This window comes from Thrips palmi, unplaced genomic scaffold (genome assembly GCF_012932325.1).
Source record: "Thrips palmi isolate BJ-2018 unplaced genomic scaffold, TpBJ-2018v1 HiC_scaffold_15, whole genome shotgun sequence".
NCBI lineage: Eukaryota > Metazoa > Arthropoda > Insecta > Thysanoptera > Thripidae > Thrips > Thrips palmi.
This window is the reverse complement of record NW_023144624.1, coordinates 98,688-108,991: the sequence shown is the minus strand read 5'-3', so window position 1 is coordinate 108,991 and position 10,304 is coordinate 98,688. Positions and strand designations below refer to the sequence as shown.

Here is a 10,304-nt window from a genome sequence, read left to right as displayed (position 1 = left end):
ATTGCCAAATTTTGGCAATACTTTTTTGTATCGCCGTTCTGAAGGCATTACTTTTCCGTAAGGCCGTTTATTGGCGATACTCAATTGTATCGCCAAAAAATGTACTTTGGTATTGCCGTTGCATTTGCAGTGCCTCTGGCAAAAAAGAATTGCTGAAGGCACCTTTGATATTTCACGCGAGGTCTTGGTTCTTCAGGAAGATTCTTGGTAACACAGCCAATCTAAGTGTGAGACAGTCTCCCACTATTAAGTGCGAACCACGATGTGTCACGCTTACAAGTGTGAGCCACGTTTGTCCCACACTTGCAAGTGTGAGACATCATTTGCCTCACACTTACAAGTTTGTAAGTTTGTAAGTGTGAGACAAATGATGTCTCACACTTGAAAGCGTGAGGCATCGTGGTTCGCATTAAATAGTGTGAGACTGTCTCATAGTTGGATTGGCAGTGTGTTTTTGGTGGGGCTCCGAATGAATTGTGATGACCCCACACTTGTTGAAGCTGGGAAAGTCAGCGACCTTCCTTCCCCTTCTCTCGCCTTTGCGTGTTGCCCTCCCTTCGCGTCATGTCGGTCCACCCGCTCCACATTCGGCTCCAGCTGTTGTTTGCGTGGAGTGCGGGAAAACCGGCATCGGAGGCGGTATGCTAATTTAAACTTGACTTGGAATACAGTCCAGTTTTGGTTGTTGATTTCGTCTGCAGATCTTGCAATGCGTTGAACCCGATTGGGATGAACACTGGGGATGTCGAGAGATGTGCACACTTAATTCCCATGACAGTTTTTTCCATGGAGTCAGACTGAAAACCGAGCAACTACACTGATAATCCAAGTGTGGGACAGGCATGCACTAGATAACGTGGGACAAACCGTGTTACACGCTTACAAGCGTGGGACAAACCGTGTCCCACACTTACAAGCGTGGGACAAATCCGTGTCCCACACTTACAAGCGTGGGACAAACGGTGTCCCACGTTTGTAAGCGTGGGACAAATCCGTGTCCCACACTTACAAGCGTGGGACAAACCGTGTCCCACGCTTGCAAGCGTGGGACATTTTGTCCCACGTTATCTAGTGCATGCCTGTCCCACACTTGGATTTTCAGTGTACTCACGAAATCCTGAGTACACTTGAGAAGCCAAAATCTTGCGCGAAATCTTGCGCGAAATCCCTTCGAAATCTAGTGAAATCTCAGGAGATCTTGTAAGAATCTGGTGAAATCTCGCGAGATCTCCTCAAAATCTCAAAAGATTTTCAATTATTTTGGCGCGAAATCCTGTGAAATCTGCAAAATCACTTCTTGTGAACAATCCTGTCTACGAAAAAAATTGAGTGGTTGCCCCCTCACTCAAACCAATAGTTCGTACACTCTGAAAAACCTTACAAACTAGTTTCGGCCTTACAAAGAAAATTGTTAACAAAGTATTTTGAGTATAAATAAGCTTTCAAAGGAAATTGCTCTAGTATTGGTCAGACTATCATAAAGCTGCTACGCACTGAGAAAACCTTACAAACTATTTTGGGCCTTACAAAGAAAAGTAGTTTGTATAACAAAGTATTTTGAGCATACGTAAGCTTACAAAGAAAATACTTCGTAATTTACGAACTATTTCTTCGTATAACAAAGTATTTTAGTTTGTTATACGTATGCTCAAAATATTTCGTAAGGCTTTAAGAGTGCGGTTTTAAGCGTCTTTCTTTCGCTTGTCCTTGCCGCGGAATGCAATCATCTACAAAGGAGAAGCATTAGAGCGTACTACACTGCAAATCCAAGTGTAGGACAGGTCGACACTTTAAGGCGTAGACCAGTTTGTCCTACGCTTGCAAGTGTCGACCAGCTGTGTCCGACGCTTTGAAGTGTCGACCACACTCTGTCCGACGCTTGCATGTGTAGGACACTGTTTGTCCTACGGCAAATTACACTGAGTTTCCTATTGTGGCCCCACACTTCAGCCGTCGGACATGCTGTGGTCGACACTTGCAGGCGTCGGACACTGAGTGGTCGACACTTCAAAGCGTCGGACACAAGTGGTCGACACTTGCAAGCGTAGGACAAACTGGTCTACGCTTTAAAGTGTCGACCTGTCCTACACTTGGATTTGCAGTGTACCGCAGCTGGTTAATCGTACCCCTTCTACGAAACAGTGTCCGTCCGGGGAGGGGGTAAATATATAGTCTAAAGCGTGTTGACAATAGCTTTCACAATGAATTTTGGATAAAGGAGTTAATGGGCTGAGGTTTGGTTAAGTTTAGTTATTCCTCAGAGGAAAACAATACATAGTTGGGTTTGCCCTGGATTCAAAATGTCCGCAGAAGCAGGCTTAAATTTGGCGATCCCAAGTAAAATTGACGAAGGCACGAGAATATGACCATAGATCAGCATTTCTGTTCAATCCTGGTGTATGGGCTTTCACGAGGGGGAAATCACTCTTAAAAATTGTGACCCGACTACTCCCTATTACGTTCTATTCCGCATTATTACGCTATTACAGAAGTCTTATTACGTTTGCAAATATCGAGATTTAAGCTAAAATCAGACCGCTATAACGGAAAATTCAGAAAATTTTGGCTATTACGCTAATACTATTACATACGCGTAATACAAGGAATCGGCGACCCGACTATTACGCGAGTGATTTCCCCTCGGGCTTTCATGATAAACCTCTAATCCACTCCGGTCCCGCCGGTCGAGCGCCCGATGTCTAGGCAACCCATCCGCCAGCCGTGCCGGCTTGTCGGTGTTTCACGCGGCGCACCCAAGGCGCGCCCAAAAGTCTACGAAGCATCTGCTTCGTCGCTACGAAGAAAATAAAGGCATTGTAAAATTGATTCGCGCTGTGAAGAGATATTTCGTATTACGAAGGGTTTTGCTACATAATGCGAAACATATCTTAAAGTAGATTTGACAGTGCCATCGTTTTCTTCGTTTTATGAAGCGATTGCTTCGTAGACTTTTTTCTGTGGGCCAGTCTAGTATGTTTGCTACGAGAAAGATAGGGCGCCGCTGGGTGCTGTGATGGCGGTTGCGCGTAAACGAGGTATTTGGCCAGTTTGAACTGGGCTCTGTGTCTATGACAAGATGCAGTCAAACCAAACGACTCGAAACATTTTGGGTGATAAAAATGAAGGTCATAATCATGAAACCTTTAATACTTCTGGGAGAAATGAATCCCTTTCCATAGTCTCAAACTTGTAATCAGTGACAATTATATTTCATTTTTCATCAATTTGTTTAATCTTGACATCGTGCTTGTGCTGGAGAAATGTGTGGTAAACTCAACGTTTGCCAAGAGGAGTGTCTTGACAAACATCTAATTTATAAGGCTCCCGACGAGTGCAACTTGCAAAGTCTGCCATTGCAGCAATTAATTTGGTGGGTAATTTATTTTTTTGGGGCCAAAAATTTACCGTAATCAAAAACCAGATACCCTACATCTACAGTATTTTTACTTTTTTTTACAAAACACCGGGGAAAAGGGATAAATCAGTAGTTCCGTTCTCTCTCAGTGATGGGCCACGCACTGGCCCGATCTGATCCCAACAAAGCCGCCCCCCCAAGGGAAACGTCCACATCAGGATCTTGGGGGGTCGACCGACTGTTATTCCACCTTCGATAGGTCTCGTCGACCTTCTCAACGAGCGGTCCCGGGACGGGGTGGCCAGGTCCGACTTCGCACTATGTACATCAGAATCTTGCAAACGGGGCGACCGACCCGAAATAAATTATAGCAGTTTTTGATGCACTTAAAGTACGGGATTGCCGAAAAAGCACGGGATTCCTTGTAAAAAAAGTACGGGTCCTGCAAAAAAACCCGAGGATTGCCCTGAAAAAAACCACGGTTTTGCCTGTTAAAAAAAGTACGGTGAAGTCTGGAGTAATCAGTACAGGATTTACCGTGATCTTTTCTCGCAGTGTTGTGGGTGATTTCTTTTATTTAACACGGTGGGCCAAAAATTATAGGGTAACAAAACAAGAGTACGTTCATGACATGTATGATTTTATTTGTTTATGACAAGACACACAACAAGGTGAAACGGAATGAAATCTGGTCACCTGTTTCTCCTCTCACGTGGATGGTACACGCACTGGCGGCTACGTGATTCAACGGTAATAGCCGCCACCTCCCCTATGACCACCGCTGCCTCCGCTCCGGGGGCCACCGCCGCCTCCACCCTGGGGGCCACCGCCGCCACCTCCCCAAGGGCCACCGCCGCCTCCGCCCTGGGGGCCTCCTCCACCTCCACCTTGAGGGCCTCCGCCGCCTCCACCCTGGGGGCCACCGCCACCACCTCCCCAAGGGCCACCGCCGCCTCCACCTTGAGGGCCACCACCGCCTCCACCCTGGGGGCCACCGCCACCACCGCCCCAAGGGCCACCGCCGCCTCCACCCTGAGGGCCGCCGCCGCCTCCGTTCCACTGCGGCGTAGCCTTGGCTTCGCGACGCTTGCGACCGCCGCCACCGCCTCCGCCGCCATCCTCCTCCTCCACCGCCGCCGCCACCGCCGCCGCCTCCAAGGAGTGATACATAATCTTCCTGGATGATGCTTTCAGCTTCACGACGCTTGCGACCGCCGCCGCCGCCTCCACCGCCACCTCCGCCGCCTTCCAGCGCAACGGTGTCGTATACTTCATACGGGGAGGCCGAAATGCATAGGCCCAGAGCCACCACGGCCACGGCATCCAAGAGAAATATTTCCTGGATGATTCTTTCCTTCACGACGTTGCGACCTTCCCCCTGGGCTTCCACGAGCTCCGTATTCTCGCCACCGCCGCGCCCCCGCCGCCGCCTCCGGGTGAACTAATTTTCCTTGCTGATGCTCAGTTTCGCGTTTCGGAAGTAGCGACGTCTGTGCAACACCGGCGCCGGCACCGCCCTGCCTTTTCCAGCGCAACGGTGTCGTATACTTCATACGGGGAGGCCGAAATGCATAGCCCCAGAGCCACCACTATGGCCACAGGTAACTGCAAAACAATAAGGATTTGAATGAAACGTTCCTTCGCGAGTGGTAAGAGAAGATTTCTTCTCGCTGGCGGTTCACGAAGGACTTACCAGTATTCTCGCCATGCTGGCGTGCAGGCCTCCGCCAAGGTGCCGCTCCGCCGTGCAAGTCTCTTTCCGAGCGCTCGTGATATTCTCTCTGCCTCGGAATGTAGCAGTCTGTGCAACTGACGGCGATCCGGCGACAGGCCCTGATTTTATATCACCATGCCGAAAGATTTGTCTCAGCAGTTTTGCTTCATCCGCCCCGGCGCAAAAACCGGAGAGGCGACAATGGCCCGCCTGGGCCCCGAAGTCGAGCGTGGCACGTCCCAAAATGCGTATGGGCGGGAAGTCTGGACCATCGCCGGCCAAATGTTTGGGCCATACTCATGGCCGCGTATGCTCATGCACCCCGGCAACCTTAACAGGAAAGGGATGCATCTGCACCTGGCCTCCACACGCAAAGCCTCCTATACGATGTTTGAGCATCAAAACCTTACAAGTATTTTGATACATTAACAAATATTTTGTTTACGAAGAAAAGTTTGTAAATTACGAAGATTTCTTTAGCTTATTATGCATAATACCTTTTTTTTAAGGCCCAAAATAGTTTGTAAGGTTTTCTCAGGCCCCCTCTCCCTCGACATCTAACGCCGTCAAAAAGAGTAGTTTGAATCGACCTACCAGTTGATTCGGCGGGTACTCTACAAACTGAAGTGCGCAGTATGCTTCTACAGATGCTTACTTGGAAGTACACATCTACAGATGCATACTTGGCTGAGTACACGTCTACAGATGCATACTTAACTGAGAACACATTTTTACGTAGATGTGTACTCAGCTGAGTATGCATTTGTAGTTGTGTACTTGCAAGTGCATGCAAGTACATACAGTATATATTTTGTCATTGGAGGGGGGTCATAAACGTAAACGTTCAGTCCAAATCGACGTGGTTAGTTTCGTCGGCGCTTACAGTGCAGATTCCACAACATACCGTTCACTTTTCGTCAAATTTTCAACAAAGAAATTCTGTCTTGGTTACTGACTGTCACGTCACAGGCCGACGTCTTCACATCAAGTGTTTCACGACGTTACCTTAGTTTTAGCAGACTTGATGGGGCTGCTATGAAGCAGGCCAGCGCTAAACGATTGGCTCCTTTGAAACACGTGACGGTTCTTTCGATAGCGAAAAAAACCCAGAGATTTTTTATAAACAATAGATAGTCTCTGGCAATTCAGCGGGCGATGCCGTTGCGCCTCTTGGATGCGAAACAACGATATCTGGGTCATTCCCCGCCGAACCGACGACGGTCTGGGTTTCCCGTCGATAGATTCGGTCAAAACCTCTTTAAATCCGTGCATTGCGCTCTGAAGGGAACCCCAGTTGGAGGATTTTGTTTACAACAATTTTCACCGGGGTTGTAACCGATAATATTTTGGGAATTTTAATATTTGACATCTTGTCCTTTAGGTGGGAGACCCCTTTGGTTTTCATTTCCACTTCAACGTGCTGCGAGAGAGAAAATCCTCTATTGGATTAAAACAAAAATGAATGAACAAAATATTTCAAAAAAAATATGAATGAAAAGGTGAAAAATGACCATAAAATTTAAGCGATGTCTGAGATTTTAACGACACTTAGTTTATAATCGCTTGACCGAAAAAAATATAATCTCATCTAGCTTTCTCCGGTGATGTGGTTTTACCTAGTGATTGCTCCTGGACAATAATGTTTGAAGCATGCAAAGATTGTAAGATTGTGTCGTGTCGCGCTTCATGCCTACTCTCCAAACTGGCCCATGCTTTTAGATAGGACTAATCGAGTGTATTTGAGCGTGTACTTCCAAGGTACACTCTTATTTAGCGTGTACATGCCAGGCACACTCTATTTTAGCGTGTGCCTGGCAAGTATGATGTAAATAAGAGTGTGCTTTGGAAGCATGCTTCAATAAGAGTGTACTATGTTACACACTTCAGTTTGCAGAGACTTGCAGGCGTTTTCTGACGCAATATTGAGGGATTGTCTCCTTCTAGCGTACATATATTTTGCAAGTGGGGGACCCCTTGGTTTACCCCCTCGGGGTGCCCCCGACGCCGACTCCGTGACCCACCCGACTGCCCCTCGACCGGACGGCTCGGCCTGTCAGACGTCAGATATAAAAAGCGAGGGGTCGCCGCGACTGGAGCATTGCTAGAGAGGACACCGCGCAGCATGGCCAGAGTGACGGTAAGTATTCCGTCACATGCCCTGCTCTCTCAGCCTCGTATTGACAATCATTGCCAATTTATTGACCTTTTCTCTCTAGCTTTTAAAGTTTAATAACAGGCGTAGTATGTACTAGTATGTACTAGTAACTACGCACGATTATGTACATGTCTCTTAAAAAACAACAACTTTATAAGCCATCACTGTGGCAAAAAGCTACGGAAAATTCTGTAAACAGCTTGTGGTAATTCTCCGTATGCCCCTTATCAATATTCTCCGTAGGCTCTTACAGTATTTTCTGTAGGACCGCACAGTCTTTTCCGTAGGACCTTACAGTGATCTCCGTAGGACTATGCTGTCTTCGAGGTCCTACGGAGAAGACTGTGCGGACTTACAGAGAATACTGTACGGCCCTACGGAGAATACTGTAAGAACCTACGGAGAATACTGTAAGAACCTACGGAGAATATTGATAAGAGGGCTACGGAGAATACTGGCAAAAAAATTAACAGGATTTTCCGTACCTTTTTGCCACAGTGCAGAGAGAATAAGCCAATGGGAGGCTGAGAGTGTAGGCAGGGGTAGATGGAAGGGGTGGGATGAATTGACTTCAAACGTAGGGTTCAACTTTCTGCTAGATAGTCTTGAGCGAAATGTGCAGTCTGAAAGTGCACTCGTGCACTGGTCGCTTGCGACTCTGCAATCGTATCGCACTGTCGACTTTGGCCGACACAGCCCGGCACTGACATTTTCCCATTTGTTGAAAATTTCTTTGAAAGTCTTAAAAAAAAAAGAGAGAATATGAGTACAGTAATTTGCAATTGCAATACTTTAAAAAATGCTAAGTGTTTGATCCACGATCACACGAGCGTGACATCCTAACGAAACGGCCGTGTCAAGTTCTAACGTACGTGGCATCAAATTCAAACGAACGTGACGAAATTTACCTTCTAACTAATATCTCTATCGAAACGAGCCTGCCAGATTCGTTGAATATTAGGGAAAACGGCGAAATCGTCACGTGAGCTGTGATTAATCTACACGCTTCAAACCTTACGAAGTGTTTTGAGCATTTACACTCTCATTCCCAGCGCGTGACATCGCGTTGAAACGAACGTGATAAAGTGTCACATTCGTTTGGATGTGAACAAGCTAATTTTTGGCCAATTCACATTCAAACGAATGTGCGACACAATGCTCTCAAAGTGTCGCGTCCTGGAATGATAAGAGTGTAAACTATAATTTACTTTTTTGAAGAAACAGTTCGTAAATTACGAAGTATTTTCTTTGTAAGCTTATGTGTGCTCCAAATACTTTGATAAAACAAGCTGCGGTTCCTTGTAAGGCCTTAAATAGTTTGTATGGTTTTCAGAGCGCTAATGATCGTCTCTGTGCCTGCAGGTTGCGTTCCTGGTGCTGGCCGTCGTGGTCCTGCACATGGCTGCGCCGAGCAGATCCGAGGCGTTGTCTGAGAGGCTCATGCGCGTAGCCCGGAGTCCTTACGGTGGCGGTGGTGGCGGCGGGGGCGGCGGCGGTGCTGGCCGTGCCTGTGGCCAGGGACGCTCCAGCGACGGGCAGCGAGGACACTACGGTTCGGGCGGGGCGCCCGGCGGCCCCGGAGGACCCCGAGGCCCCGACGCACCGTGCCCGCCGTGGATGCAGGGCTGAGGAGCCCCGAAGGAACGTCGGCCGATTCGGCGCTAGCCTAGTCGGCCTCTACTCCAGCTTGGCCCACTCGTCCTAACTGCTCCACCTGGGCCCACTCGTCCTAGCTACTCCAGCTTGGCCCACTCGTCCTAGCTACTCCAGCTTGGCCCACTCGTCCTAACTACTCCAGCTTGGCCCACTCGTCCAAGCTACTCCACCTGGGCCCACTCGTCCTAACTACTCCAGCTTGGCCCACTCGTCCAAGCTACTCCACCTGGGCCCACTCGTCCTAACTACTCCAGCTTGGCCCACTCGTCCAAGCTACTCCACCTGGGCCCACTCGTCCAAGCTACTCCACCTGGGCCCACTCGTCCTAACTACTCCAGCTTGGCCCACTCGTCCTAGCTACTCCAGCTTAGCCCACTCGTCAGTGTCAATCAGATCGTTCGAATCGGTGATTGGCCGTTTGCACCACACTACACTCTGAGAAAAAGTCTTCTTTTTTTGCTGTCTTTCTCTTGTTTTTAAGAAGTTCAGTCCATCGCTTCAGCCATTTTGTGACTCTTTCCAAATATTAGCAGAGTAAAATGTATAATGAAAAAGCTACGTTAAATAAACAATAAACTTAACGGTTTTTGTGACTTTTTGAGGTGCATTTTTCATTCTTTCGCAAAGAACTGACAAAGCTTAGATCACTCGTGGAAAGGAGAAACCGATAAACCGGGATATGTCACTTTTTGTTTTAACGGGCAGATCAGTAATGTTACTACCGGTTACTACGCCGTGTTATTGAAGTATTGGTGACTGACTACGTGAACCGAGTACATTCTTACTTCTTTTGGGACGCCTTGGCGTTTCTTCCTAAAAGTTTCGCTCTCTGCCGAGGCACCTTATGCAGACAAACCAGTCAACGAAAGAAAGCAATCTTCGACTGAGGAAACAACTCGAATTTTCATGTACATTTCCTTTGAAATAACGTGACTTTGAAATAACGGTGTACACAATTTTTCTAAGCTGTTTGCTCCTCGGCCTGGGGCGCTCTTTTGCCAACATTTACCCGAGGGGGGAATCACTCTTAAAAACTGTGACCCGACTACTCCCTATTACGTTCTATTACGCTATTACAGAAGACTTATTACGCTCCAAAATATCCAGATTCAGGCTAAAATCGGACCCTAAATAGAGAAAATTTTAAAAAATTTGGCTATTACGCTATTACTATTACGCGTAATACTCGGAATCGGTGACCCGGCTATTACGCGAGTGATTTCCCCCTCGCATTTACCAGCCATTGACAAAGGCGTTTTGGTGCCAAACACCTTTCCCACCTTCTCATACGCATTGCAGGGAGCAGGGTCTGAGCAAAGCAGCAAATACCTGTGCCAGGCTGCACAAAGTTTATGGACGGCCACACCAGGCAAAGGTGTTTCAATGGGGGGCACCTTTGAATCCAGACGCTTCTTGGATGAATC

The 10,304-nt window shown here is 47.7% G+C and overlaps 1 protein-coding gene across 1 annotated transcript; it reads left to right on the top strand.

Moving 5' to 3' along the window:
• Positions 1-7,009: 7,009 nt before the first annotated feature.
• Positions 7,010-9,479, top strand: LOC117641193 (putative glycine-rich cell wall structural protein 1). The gene is made up of 2 exons (XM_034378338.1): positions 7,010-7,206; positions 8,587-9,479. The coding sequence occupies exons 1-2, from the start codon at positions 7,192-7,194 to the stop codon at positions 8,851-8,853; spliced, it is 282 nt and encodes a 93-aa protein (XP_034234229.1). The 5' UTR covers positions 7,010-7,191; the 3' UTR covers positions 8,854-9,479.
• The last annotated feature ends 825 nt before the right edge of the window (positions 9,480-10,304 follow it).